The sequence below is a fragment of the Takifugu rubripes genome, chromosome 1 (genome assembly GCF_901000725.2).
Source record: "Takifugu rubripes chromosome 1, fTakRub1.2, whole genome shotgun sequence".
Classification (NCBI taxonomy): Eukaryota; Metazoa; Chordata; class Actinopteri; order Tetraodontiformes; family Tetraodontidae; genus Takifugu; species Takifugu rubripes.
Genome location: NC_042285.1, coordinates 21017044 through 21039609, shown reverse-complemented (window position 1 = coordinate 21039609; position 22566 = coordinate 21017044). Strand labels below are relative to the sequence as shown.

Below are 22566 nucleotides of genomic sequence, written 5' to 3'. Positions count from 1 at the left end.
TCTCCAGCCACAGACAGGCAAACCAGCACGAGCCTGAGGAGAAGGAGCAACAACGAAGCTCCACCCGATGAAAAAGCTAAATAACTGCCGTCTTCATACTCGTCCAAAACATTATTCCATGCATACACATGCACATGTGCTGCTGCAGAAAGCCACATGCACACGTAGTGGCACGCAGATGGAAGGTTAGGGATTTACTGGCAACAGAAGCAGTAGTCCGTCCTTTGAAGAGCGACCTTCACAGTCATAAAGTCAGAGGTAAAAAAAAAACTAAAAGTGAGCCTTCAGTAAAAATAAAACACCCCCAGACTGACGCGCACAATCCGCAATGAAGTCCCTCGCTAACACACTTTGCTGCTGACACAAATCTGTTTGATGGACATGGCCTTGTCTCCGCTGGCCTTGTCACACCTGCTCTGCTGTCTGCACAGAGGGAGCTTAAAGTGGACTCCATAAGCCGTGTGTGTGTGTGTGTGTGTGTGTGTGTGTGTGTGTGTGTGTGTGTGTGTGTGTGTGTGTGTGTGTGGAGCAAGAGGAGAGAATACACACCTAAAAGCCTCACAAATGTTAAAAGGAGACGGGAGGTGTGAGTCCAATTTGAAAAAGCATCATTCCGCTCTTTCAAGACAAACAGACGAGTGGATTTGTTGTTGGCCAGACAAAAGCGATTGGATTTTAAAAGCCAACACTGATTTGTGCTTTCGGCAAATTCCCTGAAGGTTCCCTTGAGCTGTATTCAACGCCCAGAGACAAACACGGAAGAATGAGACCTTCCAAACAAATCCCAGCACACACTGGAGTCTAGATTGATGGGTTTTATAGATATATTGTTTCACTCAAACCCTCTTAAGGGAGGGAGGGGGAGGGGGGGGGGGATCAGTAAACAAAAACTGCTGACGGAAAGATAGAAAGGAACCAAACAGTAGAAGAGAGTGAGGAAGGCAGCGAGGGGGGGATCAAAATTTTACCATTAACAGAGGAAATAGGAGGGGAAAAGGGAGGGGGGGACATCAAAGGGGAAGGGGAATATGAGTTTGACCTCTGCAGGACAGGACGGCAGGGTTTAACCTCTGACGTCTGTAAAGACTCTGTTGTTCGGAAACGTTTTCACTAAAGACGCGCTGGTGGGGGGGCTCTGCTGTCCTCAGCTCTTATTTGTTTCTGCTCTGCCTGGTTTTGCCGCCTGCTTCGCTCTTTGCCCCGATTTGTGTCCACGCCACTTCTACAATGAAAGGGTCAGTTTTGTGTCTTGCACCCGGAAATAAATAAGGCACTCCAGCTGGCAGATAAGAGTAAGAGTTTGTAATGAATCCTATTTAAATGAGGACGGTGTTGTAGTGCGGCTCTTCTGCACGATTGTGTTTTATCTGCAGAGGTGATAAAAGACTTTTCTGTTGCTATGCTGGCAACAAATGTCACCTTGTATCTAATAAGGAAACTGCAGCTTCCTCCTCTTGTTCCCAATTATTAGCATTCTGAAACCCTGCGGGTCATATCAGCTATATGCTCTGGTAGGAAATCATATCTGGAGAACCATCTACACTGCAGAGCAGAATGCTAAATTGCTCCGAACAACAAAACGCTGCTGTGCTCGGAAACTGCGGCTGATGAAAAACAAACAAACAGAAACATTTTTCTCATTTCCTGTTGCCATCAACAGGAATTTATTAGGCCGAGTACTTGACTAATGTGGAAACTGGATTTCTTCACAATTAAATGCACCAGACGGCAGCGAGCGCGTCCAGAAACACTTGTCTTAGCTTAAATAAGTAAATGTTGCGACTGCTCAAACATAAACAGGCGATGGACTCGGTGAAGTTGATGTCCCGGCCATCCACGGCCGTTGCTCTTTGTTACTGGTTTGTCATCTCACGTGGGATTAATGATATGTTGCTGCCTATTGTCGACGTGCTTCCCCATGCTAATCCGATCATCGCTCCACCACTGTCGGGATCATCTAGCAGCACCTGTCACCTGTTCAGCCTCAAGCGCGTCTCCACCCATGCTGCCAGTGGGTTTTACCCCAGAATTAGAGCAGCGTCCTCGGTCCTAGCTCATCTCACACCTACTCTGATTGCTCCCACTCACACTGTGGTTGATTTCCTGCAGCTTCATAGCGGGCTGGATGAAGACGGCCTCGCTCTCCTCGTGTGACCTACATGTTCAAGAGAATCCAAGTGAATCCCTGCAATTGTTGGACCTTTTCAGAGGGGATCACGGCCCATCTGCTGCACATCTGTGGTGCAGGACAGTGCAGCAGGAGTGTAATCATACTTTTCCTTCCATGAATAATCCTGCCTCAAAATTATCTTCCTGTCATCATGTATTTCCTGGAGAACTCTGAAAATTTGTGAAATGGATGATGACACGGGTACTGATCATGAACCACAGAACAAACAATGTTCCAACACCTCCTGTAGTCCTTGAGTCCTTCTAATGATTCTGAGCTTTGCTTTATTTAATTAATTTTCTTTAATTCTGAAGTCTTTCCCCATGACATGGGTTCTGCTCAAGTTTCCTTCCTGTTACGAGGGAGGTCTGCTCTCATATAAAGCCGATCAAACTCCCCTTTTGTCTGCAGATAAGGTAACAGCCATTACGTGCACAGTTTTTGTGCATGTCATTGTGATTGGCCAGTCATCCTATAAAATGAACATCTCGAATCTGAACCTGATGTTGTTGTGTGTAAGCCTCCAAATCACTCTGATCTTCTCCAAACTTCTGGTCCTATCCAAATAGCTGGCCTCCACTACAAAAATGAGAGTTTACGTGCACGTTTTCATGCACCGTTCAGTTACATCACAGATCAGAGGCACCTATGCGTTATTTTATAGAACAAAGTATCTTCATCCTCATCATCACCACTCTGTGGTCTGCCTGAAAGGGGCCTTGAGCCAAGAGGAGAAATCAACTAGGAGAATGATGTGTCATCGTGTGTCTGGAAAAACTGCAAAAACAATCCTAGATTAAAGAATTATGGGTAGAAAACAAAAGTGACATCAAATGTCTCGATATTGTTTTGCAATCTGGTTGGTGTCTTTCCAAAAAAACCATTAAAAAAACCACTTTTTTCAGGGCAACATTTTTAGTCATTTCAATCATTATTTCATTTCCATACAACCATACATAACTTTTGTTTTTAGATGTATTCAACACACCACGCCAGCAGATTCTTTTGGATTATTCTCACAAACAGGAAGTTCTTTCTGTCTTTAATCTAATAGCTTTTACACAATGTTGCTATTTAGTTGCATTGTATTTAAATAATGTTGCATGCAGGGCCACTGGAGCAGCCAGCGCAGTGGTGAGGTGAATCCAGCATCCTGCTCGTGCACTATTTCAGTGTCAGCAGCAGAATAAAGGATGTGAAAACTGAACAGACAGGAAGCAAAAAATGACTTTAATTTTCTACCTGCAAAGTATCAACAAGAGAGGCTGCAGGGAATGAGATGATCAGACTCAGCATCCTTCACTCCCTGTAATGGTCCTGCTGTGTGTGTGTGTGTGTGTGTGTGTGTGTGTGTGTGTGTGTGTGTGTGTGTGTGTGTGTGTGTGTGTGTGTGTGTGTGTGTGTGTGTGTGCGTGCGCGCGCGCGCGTGCGCGTGCGTGCGTGCGTGCGTGTGGATATACACACATCCTTCTACTTCTATCTCTGTGAGGGATTTTATAGATTTAATGCATTTCCTGGATCCTTAGCTTAACTCTAACCATCACTACTTAATACCTAACCCTGACCTTAACCTAAAGCCAGCTTTAACCTTAAAACCAGATATGAATCCTCAACCCTTTGAAATCATGAGGAGCCGTCAAAATGTCCTCACTTCTCCAAAACGTTCTACCCCATTCTGGTCCTCATTTGATGAAGTAGCATGAACAACAACACAGTCTTGCATATGTAATCTATGTAATCTACTGATGGGCAGCTGTCTGTCTGGGGCTTTTGCACTGAGGTGATGTAAGCAATATAGTTTAAGCAAAAATCTCTAAAATCTGGATTCTAGTCTCCCAGCTCTTGTAATTTGTTTATGGAAGCCAAATGCATTAACAGTCGGCTCCATAATCCTTCCCTTTAGTAAACCAGCAGATGTGACTGTGTTGCAAATGATGTAGCTGTGCTTTTATGCAAACCTTCATCGGATTCTTCACACACCACTTGAGCTGCATTGGAGACAATGCAGGAACAAATCACTACTCATGAGGAAGCAGAACATACCCCAAAGATGCATCTTTGTACCACTGCAAAGGAACATCTTGCAAGGACACTGTCGAGACGATCCCATGAGGTTGAGGGAGAGGTATCTGAACGGCAAATTTAACATAATCTTTTACTTTCCAGATGCTCCACCGCTCTTAAAAATCAGGAACAATGCTGACCTCAACTGGACCACATGTGTTACTGCTGTTGTTGACAACAAAGGCCAGAGAGGCCTGAATTACGTAGCACAGAGGTGCCAGACAGTGACCTGGGAGGGAGAGTGACAGGAAGAAAGAAGGGTAAAGCAAGGTCGAACAGGTGAGACAGCCGCATGTGGAAGTGAGAGACAGACTTAATTTCAGCAGACTGAATCATCCCACACCTAATTAATTAGAGAGCAAAATAACTGCAGGGCTGTTGGCTGCTTGAAATATAGTCAGGATTACGGCAGCGTCCTGGTAACACACCCACCACAGAAAAACTGAGGACACGTGCAAAAGCTAGCATGAACAGTGCATCTCCTCTTCTCACTAGTTTTTAGACGAGGAGAGAAAAAACAGGGATAAAAAAAGCAGGGAGGAAAGTAAATGAGCTTGGCAGAAGAGGAGGGGGAGCGGCAACAGTGAGCGGAGGGGGGGATGGGAAAGTGCAGTGGCGAGGAGTGAAGCAGGAGAGGCTGAAGACGCTGTGACCTCGCACACTCGGCTGCAACGACGCTCTGAAGATCAACTCAAGGTTGTTAGATAAGAAGAAACCCACCCGGTGATGGGGGGGGACTGGAGTCATGGTGGTGGTGGTGGCAGAAAGTGAGAAAGATGAGATACAGCCCCCGAAAGAGGAACAAAAACAGTAGAGGAGGGCGAGAGCAAGGAGAAAAGGAGCGCGAAGCGATAAGAGCAGGATAGTCTAATGGTGAAAGAGGGGAGTGATGAAGGCCAAAGAGACGATTCAATGACTCGGGCTGCTATCAGGCGTGCAAGTGTGTGCGTGTGTGTCTGTGTGCGTGTGCGTGTGTGCAGATACATGTAAAGCAGCCATGAAGCCAGCATGCATGAACAGTGTGTATCAATATCAATAGACGTGCAACAACATAAGATTATTGACGCATTTGCATGTGTGTCCGCGCGTGTAGGCACGTGTGTGCCCGTGTGTGTTGGCAGTGATTAAGTCCAACGAAGCTATATGCACATAAACAACCAGGCATGCATTTTTTTCCTAATGACTTCCTCTTATCAGCTCCCCTCCTCTCATCCCTCTTTGCCTCCTTTCTTCACGCTCCTTTACATTAGCGTCACATTATCTCGCTCTCCAGTGTCCAATTATCATTCATCAGTCATAATGCACTTACATTTAGTCAGTATTTGCTTCCTCATTTCTTTTTTAGCTTTTTCTTCCTCCCACCCTCCCTCCTCTTCCCTGGTTGCCCCTGGGGGGAACGAAGCACCGAGGGCTTGACAACATCTCCGTCATGCAGCACAAAGCAGAGACAGTTCAGTCCAAATCACAACCCATAATTAGCTTTTTGATGCTGTTTTGTCTTTTCTCTACCAGCACGCCACTGGGAATGATGCGTTTTGTTCCCAAAGCGTAGCTTTGCATTAACTGTTGAATATGCAGTGTGGTTTCCATGGAGAACTGTGAGACATGTGATGCCCATCAGCAACATTCATTATTTGAGGAGTTGTGAGTACACAGCTGATGTGAGCTGCTCACAATTTTGGACTCAATTTTCAGCCACACTCACGAGCAGTCAGCAAAAGATAATGTGTGACGAGGACCGCGCGACCTCTCTGGCGCCCCAGGTTGCTTTCTATACATGTTGACTGCAAACAGAAAACACCTGGTCGTGACTCGAAGTCAAGCTTTCTGACGTGTTGGACGCAATAAATCAAATTAACTGCACTTATATCGACTTAATGGGATTAGAGTGGGGACATGGTGTAGGAGACATCAATCTGGGCTGGAAGTCGGCCATCACTGGGTCTGTTCACATCTCACAGGGTCTCCTTGGCCAGCTGGCAGGGGCGGCTGATTCGTATGGTGATTTATATTCATGTATCTTTCCATTTTGCTGCAGCCGCAGCTTCCGTGGATGTGAGACGCTAGTCAGCCGAGCTAAGTATGCATTTTTATTTCAGATAACCATTCACGTTTCTGTCCACTAAATATGAAGCTACCGTTAGCCACTGATTAGCCTATTTGAGATAATGAAGTGTGATTGAAAATAATAATAACGATACATCTACTTTTACACCAAATATAAAGACACGTCACATACGGGGGATCAAAACACCTCTATCAACCTCTGGAGGTTTGCTGCAGTACGTACAAAAATCCACCCCCAAACATTATTTTAGGAGGGAGGAAATCTTTTCCTCAAAAGCTGTCCTCCAAGATGGTTTATGACTGGCTGCCTGGTGGTTTAAAAGCCAACCCTGATAGTCATGCATGTTCTTTTGAATTTATGTAGCTCCCAAAAGTCTCAATTGAACCAAAGATCCTTATTTTACTGGCACCACCTCTTGTTCCCTGAGCTCTTGCCGTCACCCATCTGCGAAGGTGGCGCCACCTGGAATTTTATTTCATTAAAAATCCAAACATTTAAAGACGTGTTCATAAAATGTAAAATACTGATATTTTTTTTATTTCTCAAAAATGCAGCAGAAATGTTTTATGCTTGACACAATCCAGCCATTCGCTGAGTCAATAAACCCAGATGGAAAAAAAGAAAGAGTCATCCAAACACATCCGTTAAATGTTCATTTTACAGTTTTGTAAAAGTTCTTTGCTCGCGTCCACAGATGTCTTCAGTGTTCAGTTTTTGCTGTTCTTTCAAAAACAAACTAAAATCTGTCAGAAAGAAGTTACGTAGGATCAGAGGTTAAATAGGCCTCACTGTGACAAAGCTGCGGGTGGTCGCACAGATCAGGCTTTTTTTTGGGGGGGGGGGTTAAAGTTAAGGGGGAAACACATTAATAGGATTACATAGAAAATCCACATGGGTCAGGGCTTTTGGTTGTAAAATAATGAGGATCGCGGTGCTTTACAGCAGCACCCAGACAGCCACCGGTAACCGTGACGGCACCAGCACCACCATCCCGACTTCTCACTGGAGAATAAAGCTCCATCGCTGTGGCTTCATTTATTTGTTACTTTTCTGTCAAAAGGGCTTTAGTTACCCATTATTTAACGCACCTTTGGGGGAGGTTTAAATGGTAGTGCGAAAAGCTCCCCAAGTCAAACACCACACACCCAGGTCACCCCTCCTCAACATCAGCCTCATCCCCCAACATACGGAGGCAAGAGATCCGTGTTTTCATGGCGCTTCGGAGGTTTTCAAAATACACATTCAGAAAAGGATATTTACCTTTTTTTAAGCGAAAAGAGACCCCCTGAATCACGACCACCTGCTTGTTTATGGACACATTAATAAACATTAATATATGGTGAAAAATCTTACAGGGAAGAGAAAGCGGAAAGGTCGAGGGACACAATTTTTGGCCAGTGCTCAATCATCACACCAGCACTGCATTATCTACACAGTACGCGCTCATTCGATGGGAAATGCTCGCCAACAGGCATCCCATCATAAGAATGAGTGTTCATAGCAACCGTAGCCTCGACGTGGAGGTACTGTGTACATATTACAGTGGGTGAGATAGAAATACAACCAGCCTTGCTTCAGGACGTCTATACAACAATATAGTAATATCTGAAATGAAAGCAATAATGTGGTTAAATAAGTCATGTTTTAATGCAAGAGCAGGTAAATGCATAAATCATAACATAATATCTGTATCTTTCCTTTCTATTTACAAGAGTCGAACACGTAGCTGGTTAGAGTGATTCCTCCTCAACATGCCTCTTCCTCTTAATTTCTGTCTTCGGGAACCCTTTTAAATGCTGCATCTTCCATATCGCCCTATCTCCCTTCGCCCCGCTCGCTCTCGCAGCCGTTAAATCCCTCTGAATAAAATCTTAATCCCTTTCCCACCATCTGACTTTCAACTTTTCCCTCAGTTAATGTTGTTCTTTTTAATCCCTTCTTCCTCTCTGTCTGTTTTTACATCCAACCCCCCTGAAATTCCTCCTCAGCTTGGTTTTCCTTGGCAAACAGAGCCATAGATCTTTAAAAGTAAAGAGCAAAAAAGAAAGAAAATGCTACATTCACATTTCACAGGTTGTTCAAGTTGACATCACCAGTCTGTGTGGTGCTTCCCGGTCCCGTAGCTTTGGTCCCAACACTGCTTCGTGCAGCATGGCTGCAGTGGGAGATGTAAACGGATCCACAACTGACCCCGTATGCTGCCGCTTTCTCCTCAGGTGTAGAAAAAAAAAGCAGGTTTAATATCCAAAGCAGGTTCCGGGACATTTGATGGATGTCATCTCGCTCTGTGTTATCAGCAAACGATGCATAGAACTGCATCTCCCAGAGTGGCGCTTGTCTCCGCTTCCCTGACATGCGACACACACAGCTGCCTGTCCCGTCATCCTGTTACTGAAAATGTCCGTCCATCACTCCTCTCACAATCCTGCAGGGTAATTAGTAGAGGTATTTGAAGTCTTTTGTTTCATGTATCTGTCTGTATGTGTGTGTGTGTGTGTGTGTGTGTGTGTTGTGTGTGTGCGTGTGTGTGTGTGTGTGTGTGTGTGTGTGTGTGTGTGTGTGTTGAAGTTATGGTCTTATATGTGTACTGTGCTGGTTATACACGTGTGGTGGAGTGTGTATGCGTGGAGATGTGTGTGTGGGGCAAGTGCGTGTTACTATATGGGCTGTGATGTGAGTATCCCTGGTGTGGATGTCCCACCCTCATCCCCACCACTGATCCTGGCGTCATAGGGGTCATCGGTGTCGCCGGGGTAACGGGGTGCGACCCAGGGGTCACAGGCAGAGACCCCGGGGTCAGGGAGGTCATGAGGGGGACGTCATCAGGCGAGCGGCGTAAGGTGAGGGTGTAGTCCGGCGGGCAGGTAAGGCGCACCGTGTCCAGCGTGCTGTAGATGTCCTGCGTGTCCAGACCGTCCAGGGCGTCCAGCGTGTCCAGGGTGTGATGGTGATGAGCGTTGTTCCTCTCGTCTGCTGAAGCCGCATCACACTCCAGCTGCTTCACCTGAAGGTTGGAAGACCCAGGAGAATCAAATATTTACGTCACATTTGTTGAAAACAGCGAGGCTGTGAGCGATAAACCACCCACACGTTTAAAGGCGCACGGCTGTTCAACACATTCTCGCCACTGACTCACCAAGAAATGGTGAGAAACTGGCGTGAGCCCTGTTAAAAAGTGTCAACTCATAAAACTAGTGGCTTCTTTTCCTTTCTGCCATTATCAGCCATTAACACACTGCAGCCTTTTCTAAGCAAAATACGTGCTTCATTTCACACCATCTCCGTCAACCACTCAAAGCTTCCAGAAATCCAAATAAATACAACAGAAAAAGGTTCATTACTGGAGTTCAATTGACAATTAGCAGGATTTCTCAGCTGAAAGAGACACCTAGCATTTAATTCCCAGCGTGCGTTTTCCAGCACAAAGTGGCCCAGCGGAGGCCGAGCAGTCGGTGGGTGAACTGGAGGCAACTGGAAGCAACTCAGGCAATTGGATGAGGCTCACACATGCATCAAAAACACACTGATGGATACACACACAAGAACACACAGTCTCACACTGATCATTTCGGGCTGTGTTCTGTACGAGTGCTCCACAGGCAGCTTCTCCACTGAAAGGCGCTCGTCCAGGCACACACAGGGTAAGTTTAAATGTGCCATTTCTCAGCCAGCCATTATTGTTGATAGCAGTGAAAATTGAACCCTGAGAAGTTACCTGTGTGATAATTCTTCCCATGAAACAGAGCGATGCTCAACAACACCCCAGAGAAAAGGCGACGAGCGAACTGCACGAGTTCAAGTAAATCATGTTGTGTTGCTTTTAATCTTCCTTTAGACAATGCTGATACAATGTATTTTTATGTCTTGTAATGCTTAAAGTGTTAATCAGGTTAAAGTCCAATGGCCCATAACAGAATAACACTGCAAATGACTCACCTGTAATGACATCAGTCCCTCTCCCTGCAGGTGGGCAGCAACATCTGCAGCAGTGATGTCTCGCCTGGGGGGAGGAAGAGGACGGGAGCGGCGATGCTCCAGGCGCCTCTTGTCTTTCTTGTAAAGCAGAGCTGCAAATGCGAGGATATTTAGGAACAAGAGCGACGCTCCCACTGCGATCGTCACTGACAGCTCCGTCGAGTAATCCTCATTCGGGACACGGGTCCCGCTCTCGCCTCCTCCCTGGCCCAGAGCGGACTCCGGGGGCTGTGGTGTGCCTCCCTGTGAGCCCGGGTGACGAGTGCTCGGCGGCCAACCCTTGGCCAGACGCTTGGTGTAAGAGTAGGGAGTGTCGTCCTGCGGGGAGGGGCTGTGAGTGAAGGAGGACACCGATTGAAGGAGCTCGTTGACGTGATGCAAATGAGGCACCAGCTGGAGCCAGAAGGAGATTTTGGTGGCGCGGTAGTGGTCTCTGACCCGAGGCTTCAGGCCGATGTGGAGGTACAGCTGCTCTTTAGGGGTGTACTTAGACCAGGCCACGTCTTCAAATCGGTTGGGTTTTGTGTGGATGAACTTGGTGTCTTGAGGAACCGGCTGATTTGGATCACTGGACACACACACAGACACACACGTCCAAACGTGGATATTATTCCCATATAAAAGGTTTGGTAGTGCTGCTTTTAAACAGAAATAACCAGTTCCATCTGAACATCTTGTTCTGCAAATAGCTGTAATCAGAAATCTTTTTTAAAAATATTCAGCAAGTGAGAGAGAGAATAAAAAACAACTCATCTTTTAGTTTCTCCGAAAACATTAAGATATTACGAACATAAATCGCTGAATTGAATATTCTGAGGAGCTAAAATGGCAACAGATGGAAGAGAGCTTCCTCTCACATATTTATAGTCGAGAATCGTAGCTTAAAAGCAATCTCGGACGTGAGTTCATCCATGTGTGATGTGAACAGTTATTGAAAATGCCACATTTCCATGCACTTTGGGTTTTTTTTTTATATTATCTTACTTATACAGTAAAAGAGCCGCTGCAGAGCTGCAGCTCTGCTGGCAGCCGTTCTCTGAGGATTCTCTCTCACGCCAGCCAACAAGTCTTTTCGGAGCCACTGCACCACCTAATCAATAACACCCGGGTAAAACGACACTAAGTGGTAGCAAAATATACATATTTGTTCAAAGCCGGTTTTATCTTAACGTAAACAAAGGCTGGAGGGTGATTTAGTCCCGGCTGATTGATTCTCGTACGCCTGACCTTTCCCAGATTTCAGTTAATGCACAGTTTAATTACTGTCTGCATGTTTGCTCACCTAACAAACAGAAAACTGTCAAACCTGTGTGGCAGACGGGACTCACACCACCTCTCTGGCACGCACAGGCAAGGCTTTGTTTGCCAATTCGATGCCTCGTTTGTTTCATTTCTTCCCAGGCGTATAAGCAACACATAAAGGCAACAAGAGTGCTCACTCGCACGCGGTCCTGCTGAAGGTTTCCGCGCCCACACAGAGTTGCAGCTCCATCTGAGCCGCTCTTTACTGAGGAAAATATTTCTTTAGACAAAGTTCCCCCACTGCTGAAGTGCACACAGAAATCTCAATTCTGTCTGGCAGCTCTGCAGTGCTGCCTGCTGTGGCTGTAATAACAGCGTGCAACCAAATAACAGGGGCTACACTTTTCATATAGACTAAATAAGGCCTTAAATTCTGTGGGCGCGCCGTCCTGATTCTTCAGGTCATGAGATAAGAAGGATCTGCAGGGATTTAGATGAGGGTCTAGACTGCAGATGGCTCTGTTCATCTGGTCTCATGTCCACGGAGATCACATTGGCTGGATTAATTACTGGTAATTACTCACTTTGAGAACTACAGGATTAAAGATTCCATCAATAATTACCTCTATCTTGCATATAATATTAAAATGGGCAGGTGAAGGGGGGTGTCCATTTTTCACATTTCATTGTATCATTTAACTCTTAAATGTTAAACCCTTAATTCTCTCGCTTTTCAGAAATCACAGATTACAGATTCCGTGCTTGAATGGAGGATGGTGCAGGGGGTGAAAATCAGTCACTTCCTCCCTCAAGGCAGTTTTTGAAGAGCAGGGCCTCTCTAACTTCCTCAGCCAAGACCAAAGAAGAAAAGCCGCGTCAAGTTTTTCTGACAGTCTGTGTGCACCCTCTGCCAAAACGTGTCCACCTTGCTGCCTTTTATGAGCGCATCTGAAGTCTCCTGTCTTCTTGTCAAGCATCGCAGCCCTTTTAAGGCAAAATTCCTGACATCACCACAGCCTTTGTCTGTGAGCTCATTATTTTCCCACTCGAAAAAATCTGTCATTTGTTTTGGTTCTTATCAAGCATTGGGGGGAAAAAAAAGTGGGAGTCAGGTGAAACTACGACTCTAAATAAAAGCCCATAATTCTTAAAAAGGCTTATTTGCTGATGACACATTGCTGATCTTGAAAGAGACCCTAGCAGAGAGATGGATCTAACTTCTGCCTCAATGGCACTTATTGATTTCCTCCTAAACAGGAAGGCTCCATCTGATTATAATTCCTTGATGGTGCATCCTAATAATGCTATGTCGTTGCTAATCCCAGATAAATCAGCCTGGTTCATGGATCGTGACTGGTTGTTGCAGCGCTACACCATCGCCAAGCTGCCAAAACTCTGCAGAAATTCAAAGCTAAAATGATTCGCTGACTGCTGCGCATTCTCTGTTACATTATAAAATGTGATTAAGGACCCAGCGCTCGCCTGCTGTCTGTAGCCAGAGGGGGGATTACAGAAAAATTATCAACAGAAATTAGAAACAGATTTCCGAGAAGGTCAAAACGAAGAGGCTTTAATTGCGAGCTTTGTTTTATCTTGTTTTCTTAATTCTCTGAGCAGGGCCAGAAAAGGAAGAAGGGGAGTGTTTGGAATTGTGAAATCGGTGTTTCACGCCAGCATGCAGCTCACCCAGTCTTGGCAAAGTTGGTCCAGTAAGTCATGACTACAGCGCTCAGCATCACGTCGTTCTTGGAGAAGTTACAGTTGAATAGATCAGTGGGCCCCACCATGGGCACTCCAAACACGTAGGGCACCTGCATGGGCACAGGGGAAATTCACTCTGGCACCAAGGAGACTGACTCGATTGAAAATGAAAACAAGAGTCATCGTACCTCATCACCATGGGCGGAGTCGGCCCAGGGCGGCGTGGCGTCACTCTGGCAGTGGTGGTAAAATGAGTAGAAGTAGGTGGGAGAGCCATACTGTGCGTGCAAGTCAGCGGTGGCGATTGCTGGCGCCACCCACTGGTGGTCTGTGAATAGAGCCACCAGAGTCTTTCGCCGGGTTTCCGCATTGTCGCGGTCGGCCCAGTCGGTGTACATGAACCTGGTGATTTCAAATCAGCCAGTTAGTCCGATTAATCAGACATCATTACATATGGTTAATGTTACGAAATAAAGGTATGGCCTTTATGTATAGCTGTAGCAACATTTATTGTAGGAAATATTCTTCAAATATCTGCTCTTTTATGCACCTTTTCCAGCCATAAACCAACAAAAAAGACTATAATGGTGTTATGTTTCCAGTAAAAATGTTATGTCATTAAACACAAATGTCACAGCTTCCTGGCATGCAACGTTCTTGTTGCCTGGCAACTTCAAGCCTCTATTCAAAGATGCCAACACTCTCAAAAAGAAAATGTACAGGTACAACAACCAAAAATGGTCAGTTTTGTTCATCACATTTTGTAAAGAAATGGCAGGCTTCCACCCCAGCTCACCTTATACTCTCTCTCAGAGTGTCTCTGCCTTCAGGGTATCCATACAAACTGTCCACGAAGTCTGACACAGCAAAATCAAAGTCCTCCGCGGTGACCCCGTCCTCAGAGTCAATGATCCCCTCAACAAACTTCACTCCCTCCCCCTGATTGACGCCCAGCATCACGTCGTAGTTGAGGAACTCTCCTTGCTCCATCAGGATCTGGGGGTCGTCTGGTATAACGTCGCCATCAATCACTGGCGCAAAAGCCGTGTGATATTTGGCGGGCGTTATGTTCTGCTCCACGAGTTCACGGTAACTCCGACCCTTGAGGCAAGCGACCAGTTGGCTGCTGTCGTCGATGCCGCAGCCCACCCTCTCCCCGAGCTGTCGGGCATATTTGCTGGGCTGGTAGTTGACGGCCCAACTGGCCAAGGCGCTGCCGCTCTGGATGATGGCTCTGTGGAAGAGGTCTGAGACACACATGGAGACGCGGAGCGTGAAGACAGAACAAGAAACTCCGTAGAAAATACACACGCTATTCTTTTAAATCGATTCCAGTTTCTTTCAAGGAGGTTGGGGTTAAAGAATGTTCTACATTACAGCTCGTAGCCATATGGGTCACAGGCAGGCGCGTAATTGGGAGAATTTATTCAAGCATTTAAGCAGTAAATAACAGCTGCAGGAGCGCTTGTTTTAATGCATGACTCTTCTCGCTTACCCTCAGAGTAATGGGACAAGGTGAGCAGGCTCACACAGGAGGCACCGGCTCCAGAACCAAACACGGTGACCCTATTCGGGTCCCCACCAAAAGCTGCAATGTTCTCCTTCACCCAGCGAAGGGCCTGGATCTGATCCAGCAAGCCATAATTCCCTTTTGCTGATTGGTCTCCTGTACTGAGAAACCCTGTAGATACAGAGAGAGGGGGAGAGAGACAGAGAGAGAGAGAGAGAGAGAGAGAGAGAGAGTAAAAATAAAATATTGTATAGAAAACTAACAATGTAAAAATAATGAGATAGTCATAAGGAGCCTTTGGAAAATAATTGCTTTTTTTAAAATATAATTTACAAAGTGCTAGATGACACAGGAATGTGACTGGCTGAATATCTCCATGTCATTGCGCCCTTTCTATTCAGCCCTATTACGCACGTCTTGTTTATCATACGTTTAAAAAGAAGGAATCAAAATAGATGTTCTCCTCTACAGTTCCTTGAAATACGATCAGATCAACAAAGGGCATCCATATTCATGTCAGTGGAAATCAAATTACACACACAGGCACGCACACGCACGCACACACACACGCACGCACACACACACACACACTACTACTACTACTACTAATGCATTCCTCACTGGCGTTACTGCTGGCTGACATTAAGTAAACACAAAGGCTCCTAATGGCTCACTCCACTACAGCATCTCATTACTGCAGAAACTCATTTGGATCAACCTAAAGATGGAATAAAATTATACATAAGAAATAAATTGATTCATTTTTCTTTTTTAAGTGCAATATGGGAATTTCTCTAAGGCAAGTTTTTTAATTATAAACGCGCTTTAATCTATGTAGCAAGAGTTATATGGATTTGTTTGCCTCTGCGTTCAGAGATGTCTCAGTTCCAAGGCATTATATGAAGGCTTCGGGATAAATTGTGCAAAGAGCTCACCTCAGCAAACCTAGCGACAATGAGGGGCAGGTGGAGGTGATGGTGATGATGATGAAGACGATGTTGGAGATGCATGGCGAAAACACAGACAATGGAGATGAAGACAAGAAATAAGCACAGACAGATGTTTGGTGTGGCTAAATGTGGTGACAAAAAGCCTGTAGCAAACCACAATCCCCCAGGGTTAAAAATGAATGTTCAGTAATGAAAATGTCTAATGTTGCCGAAGTTTTAACTAAACTCCGGGTTATGATGCTCGAATGCCGAAAGGCAGCAAAGAAACTATTCTCCACAGAAAACCGAAGCAGCAGAAGAAAAGAGAAGTATCATTTATGCCCTAATTATCCAGCTTTTTTAGGTCTGCTGACTAAACATGTTCAGGAAATGTGCTGAAACTGCAGGGGGAAAAGTCTGGGCATTAAATAATGAATAAAGAAAAGAAGGGAACATTTTCTGAAGAACGCAGAAATTATATTTTTAATTAAATCATAGTATATTACGTTTACTGTGCAACATAGTAATCAATTAAATGAAAGTACTGCTGTCGTATATACACATAACAAATGGGTAAAAAAGTCATTATGTATGTTTTATTAACTTACTGCACATATTAATTAATTATAATAATAAATAATAAAAATAATTAATTTAACTTTTGTGCATGAATTATTAAATAGTGAGAAAACACTAATGAAGACTCAGGCGTGTGTGTGTGAAGGAGGGAAGCCATCCCAGATGAACTGCTCAGTGCTGATACTTAAGTGATTTACTCCAAATGAGGCCTTTAAATTGTGTTTTCAGCCCCCCCGTCGGCCTACCCAGGCATCGTAATATCCATAATTACAGAGAACAATACTAGGATTTGAGGATAATCTATTTATTTGGACTATGAGAGCTTTGCTGTATAAAGTAGATGTAGGGAAATGATTTTCCCTGATTTGAGTCAATGCATGTAGTGAAAAATGGCCTCTGGGAGTTCATTCCCACAAGGGAGACTCACACAGAACATATTTTCATTTTTTTATTTTATTTTTTAAAGGGCATGCTGGATGAGACAATTCACTCCTGGCTTTCCCAGCTTAGGGAAGTAAACAGTCCAGATGGTGAATATAATGTAAATGGGGCAAAAGGGTAAGCACGTGTTTAGCACACACCGCCTCAGAAGTGTAAAGTTTTACAACTTTTACGCCAGTAAATACAAATCATCCATAAAAATCTGACAACCGGCAGTAAAATGAATAGAAAAGAACGAATACTGAAAGAAAAGTAAAGCAACTATTTTTTCAGCTTCATCCCAAAACTTAGCATACCTACTTCACATAGCAAAGACCTTTTCGACCACCACCCGACACCCTTGCCGCTGTCAAAAACAACGCCGTGCGTCCGTGACTCTGCTGCGATGCTATCGCAATTCCCAGAGGATGCTGGGAGAGGCTCTGTCTCGCTCGAAGGGTGTAGCATGCTAAGCCAGAGCTAAACACCCATTAGTATAATTAATGAAACCCTGCCAAAATACAGTAATATAGAAGAAAGAGGTGTTGTATCTTACCCAGCACTCCGAGACGGTAGTTGAGCGTGATGACAATAACTTTGCCGTAGCTAGCCAACACGCTGCCATCCATCATGTTGCCAGTGCCTTCGGTATACGAGCCCCCGTGGACGAAGACCATCACTGGCCGCTGCCCCCCTTCCTCGCGGATGTCTTGGGGAAAAAAAAGTAGATGGTTACACACAGATATTAGAGATATATCGTTCCGCTTGGGAGGAGGAAAGACGGGGTTATAAATACTAAAGCAGCCCCCCGATGTTTCATATCTGGCTTATCTTTTATTTCTCAGCCGGAGGCTCCAAATTGAGGATGTGTCCATGGTGACTATTGTGCACATATTCACATGGGTGTGTATGATCCAATATATATGCATGGGTGAGCCTCTGTCCTTCCCACTATCCTCCACAAGTAAAAGCTTAAACCCACTGGCCACTGGCGCAGGTGTTTGCATACTAAGTGTTGATTCAACCGGCAGCATTCATGAGTCAAAAAAAAACCTATTTGTTCAGGAGGATCCTGCCGGACTGATGGGACACTTCCATTGTTTCCGTTTTAGTTGTGGTTGCTCTGCCTGGAAATGTACACACTTGGAGTGCATTATTTTGTTCATTTGTGTGCTTAAAAATAGCAGACGGGGTCTATATTTAGGATGCGTGCTTGTGAATGTGCACCTTTGGGTCGACTCACCTTCCTCGGTGGGCACGTAGATATTGAGGTAGAGGCAATCCTCACCCTGGTGAGTGAGGTACGTCGCTGCTATATCCAGGTTAGCCGTGAGCCAGGACGGCATCATGTCTCCCAGTATGCTCCTCTCGTCCAGCGACTGCGGACACACGGGGGCAAATTGTGTCACATTGCGTATTCCGGGCCAAGGCAGAGGTGGCTCCGGGGGCTGGAAACGCCTGTCCCCAGTTGGAGGCCTGGCGTATGGTACTCCCAGGTACTGGATGATGGGCCCCAGCAGGTCCGATGGCAGCGGGGTCAAGATGCCACGGATGCGTCCCTGCGCCGTGGAGATGACGGGTACAGTCTGCTGCGCTGATGAGGAGGCCAGACAGGAAATGAGGGAGAGGCCGGAGAGGAGGAGCGATGGAAGCAGGGAGGGAAAGGATGGGAGAGGGGGCGGGGGAGAAGGGGACCTTCTGGGTTTCATGACCAGTTGTTTTTGAGGAGGCTGAGAGGTGATGGACAGGTGAGCAGGGTCCCGGCGCTGTTGATCCTTCAAATGTATCCAGCGCTCACACGCAGCTGCTGCTCAGCCGTACACATAGTGCGCACACGCACACAGGCATGTACAACACACTCCTGGGCCTCAAACACAACTTCTTCCTGTGTGTGTGTGTGCGTGTGTGTGTGTGTGTGTGTGAGTCAGTGATTCTGTGCCTCTGAGTCCGTGGTGACTCAGTCCGAGAGTCCCTTGAATACGTGCTGTGAGTCTGTATGTGTGCAAGTGTCTGAGTGCGGGTGTGTGGCTTGGACTTGAGTTTAAGGCCTTGTGTGTGTGCGTGTGTGTGTGTGAGAGAGAGTGAGTGTGTGTGTGTGTGTGTGTGAGAGAGTGAGTGTGTGTGTGTGTGTGTGTGCGCGCACGGCGTGTGTGTGTATGTGTGTGTGTGTGTGTGTGTGTGTGCGTGTGTCCTCTTGTTATGTAAACAGTAGCATCACTGTTCCTCTGTCACTCTCTCCTTCTGGTCACCCCCATAACAAGCCCAATGTGCCTCCTGCAGAAGAGAGGAGGAAGAGAAATGGAAAGAAAGGTGGGGAATGAGCTTATTTAGCCTTCATTGGTATAACCTCTGTATAAAATTTGCAAAATGTCACATGCACACATACACGTATAGACAAACAGCACATCATCAGAGCAATAGCTTGTGTCACCTCATTGCTGTTCACATCAAAAGATAGAGCAAACGAGTTGTTGTCCGCTTAGCTTAACAGGATGGCAGAGCTGTGTGTGTGTGTGTGTGTGTGCGTGTGTGTGTGCGTGTGTGTGTGCGTGTGCGTGTGTGTGTGTGTGTGTGTGTGTGCGTGTGTGTGTCCAGTTCGAGTGCCAACATCATATGTCACATCCTCGCAACGTTCAGTTTCACAGATCACAGGACCTGGTGGGGGGGGGGGGGAGTCATGTCACATGCTTAATTAAACCCTGAGTACACAGAGGGGCTCCTGACCTGCATGTAGCATAAGGTAGGGAGCCTGTAACACACACACACGCAAGCACACACACGCGCACACACGGACTTTGACACATTTGTGTCTTCAGATAATGAACACACAAGTGCAGGTTCTCCCACTTGAAAAGATGCTCACACACACACTTTTTGGCTCTCCACCCCACCTCTCTCTCTTTCTTTTTCTCTCTCTCTCTCACTCACTCACTCACACACACACACACACACACACACACACACACACACACACACACACACACACACAGCTGCTCTCCAGCAGGCTCTGCTATCTCTCTCTAGGGACCTTAGGGCAGAATATTAACACATACACACGCTCGCGCGCGCGCAACGACGAGGCGACATCAATTTCCGCACGTCCGCGGGCGCGTGCGCGCGCGCTCGCCCGGAGCGGCGGAGATATTGGAGAGTAAAAATGATCAGCACTGTCGCTCCTCCCATGTTCGCTTATATCGGTGACGGCTGTCCAAGGTGCTCGTTAACATTCCAGTGGTGATCACACACGCTGATGAAGAACGCTCCATTTATCAGGGCAAACCCGCCTGCCCCCCCCCCCCCCCCCCCGTGTTATAGAGCCGCGCTGCGGTCTTATTAAAATTACAAAGAAGACGACGAAAACAAGTGTAGAAGTGGCAAAAGCGTCGCTTCAGCATCCGGTTTGAACGGCCAGTGAGGCTGACTACAGCAAAACACACTCAAACGCGAAGCTCCATCCTGCAGCCTCGCTGCAGTGAGAGCCCACCGACTGACAAAATGTAGGATATACAGTACCCAGGCAGGACCGGAGGAGTAGAATCCCGCGGAGCATGTTCCCGTTCCCGTCCGCCGCAATATTCACCTCGTGCGTGTGTTCGCTGCTGCAGCTTTCCGACGTGCCCGGGATGGGATATGTGGAGCTATTCCTCTGCCGCTGCCGCTGCCGCTGCCGCTGTGCTGGTGGCGATGACACGTCTCCGAGGTGAGAATAAAGCTCCCCAAAAGAGAAATGAGAGGGACCGACGCGCGAGCCTTCTGTCCGTGCAAGGTCAAAACGAAGAGAAAAGGCGGCTTTTTATTTTCCTTTTTTCGTTTTTCTTTTCTTATTCTTTTTTTTCTCTTTTTTTGAGGCGATGGGAATTTTTCTCCAAGGAACACAAGGCCCAGGACGTTTGAATGATCAATCTTCTCTCCCTCGCTTCCCTCCCGCTCCCTTCTCTCTCTCCCGTCGTTCTCCCTCTCTCTCCCTCTTTCTCTCTGGATGCGATTGGACGGTGTGGCATGCAGCCACCACTGATCCAATGACACGCACAGAGGTGTGCGCACACGCGCAACAATTCGGTGCACAACAGTGCATCAGGAGCTTTCAGGGACTTGCGCACACCTGTAGAAGGTACCATTGCAACATGCATCGCCACGCGTGCAAGATGGCACACACACATATACACACAAAGTGTGCTGGGGTACATGGGGGACCTCTTTTAGAGGAGAACAGGGGCATTTGGGTTGGGTTCAGCCACGAGCCGCGTCCTCCCATGAGCACTGTGTGTTTGTTAGTATGATAATGCAGCGGGTCTGCAGTCGCTGCCAACTGTGTTTGGGAACACTCCTCACGTCAGCAGAGCCTCTGCTGCGGCAGGGTTCAGAACTTTCTCTCCTCAACAATCGTCCCCTCCAACCATCCGTCTCTCTGCCTGCCTGCCCTCTTCTCTCTGCCGGGGCGGGCAATTATTTATTAATTTCTCTCCCCCCCGTCATTTCCTTTCTTAAAATATGTTGTGGGTTGTTTTTGCTTTTTTGTTTTTTTTTAATGTCAATCTGAGGCAGGCTGGTTTAATTATGGAGAGATATTGTTAGTACAGACGGGTTTGGCAGCTGATTTGGGAAAAAAAGGATAGCGATTTATCGCCCAAGTTTTACACACCACAGGGTGTCCATGACAGCAAAATGCCCTTAAAGATGCCATGGTAGAAGAAGCTCTGAAAACACATCTGAAGCTACCTCCAAGTTCAGATTGGATTAAAGGGTTAGAAGGAGGTTTGGCCCATATAATTAAATATATATATGAATTAAAAGGGCGTCACAGGAGTTGGATGGTTTGCAAGGAAGCCTCAAAGGTTGACCTTGAATAACACGCCGGAACCAAAGTCCAGTCTTTAGATAGGGGAACAACAGTCAAACCATGAAAGATAAACAGTAATGAAGGCGTTATATTCCCTCTTGTGCCACTTTTCCAGTAGTAGCTACTACTAGAATCCACTCTAGGGCCACAAACCTTTTTAATTTAGGTAGCTGGGGTTTTTGGTAATGGTCTAATTGGCCGGAGGCTTGACGTCACTGGCGAGTCACAAGAGCAACACACAGAAAACTCAAACCCACCATTTAAAAAAAAAAAAAATCTCCGGAACATCGATGGTGTGCATTTGTCAGTTTTACAAAATAAATAACAAAGGCTACAAACAAGGCGATACCCTGGTCCAACGATGAGCTACCGACAGACATGTGTCATATGTCCGGTGGACATAAACTCGATATCGAGAGAGGACAAAAACACCAAAGACGGTGAAGACAATCAAGAAACAAAGCGAAACAAACTGGTAGGACAGGATTTTTTTTACGGGATTTTGCGACTTTCCGCATTTTTACGGCCCTTTATGGTCGTTCATGGTGAGCTCACGTGGAACAAGCAAGTATTTGAAAGTAACATTGTTATTTCCTGTATGCAGATGATGAGCTGACTAGGTAGCCACCAATGCTAACTCCACTCTGCTTGTGTTTTGAAATTGCTTCGCGGCCACCACGGGTCAGCCTGTGCTTTTGTTTTTGTACCACGCCAGGTCACAGTGGTGGCAGTTCTGTTGCCCTTTTCACCAAAGCTGGGCTCCACAGGAGATCGTTCATCCACCAACAAGACAATAAAAAACATCTGTTAAGCATTACTCTGCAAAAATGCCCCGACCCCCTCTGCAGTAGTTATAATTTTTTTCTAGTTACAAGAGATTTGTAAAAACATTGAACCACTCTGGGATTGATTAGATCAGTCTCTACCAAAATTAGCTTCATAAAGTGAATCAGCTGTTGCATCAGTATTTCCTCTTCAGTGTCTTAGCATGAATTCATTGTTGGACTTTTATGGGCTGTACTTTAATGTTTTGTGAGTAGAAGCAGAAGCTTGAAACAAGTTAAAATC

At 46.1% G+C, this 22566-nt stretch overlaps 1 protein-coding gene across 2 annotated transcripts; it reads right to left on the bottom strand.

Moving 5' to 3' along the window:
• Positions 1-6818: 6818 nt before the first annotated feature.
• Positions 6819-20659, bottom strand: LOC101065187 (neuroligin-4, X-linked-like). 2 transcript variants are annotated; one of them, XM_029846784.1, is made up of 9 exons: positions 20172-20659; positions 17902-18932; positions 17215-17367; positions 14716-14901; positions 14017-14467; positions 13409-13622; positions 13206-13330; positions 10239-10845; positions 6819-9306 (listed from the first exon to the last, which is right to left on the bottom strand). In XM_029846784.1, the coding sequence occupies exons 2-9, from the start codon at positions 18365-18367 to the stop codon at positions 8899-8901; spliced, it is 2610 nt and encodes an 869-aa protein (XP_029702644.1). In that variant the 5' UTR covers positions 18368-18932; positions 20172-20659; the 3' UTR covers positions 6819-8898. The 2 variants fall into 2 exon arrangements, with proteins under 2 accessions (XP_029702644.1, XP_029702648.1); XM_029846788.1 differs by having other exon boundaries at positions 8899-9306; positions 20239-20659.
• Positions 20660-22566: the final 1907 nt, after the last annotated feature.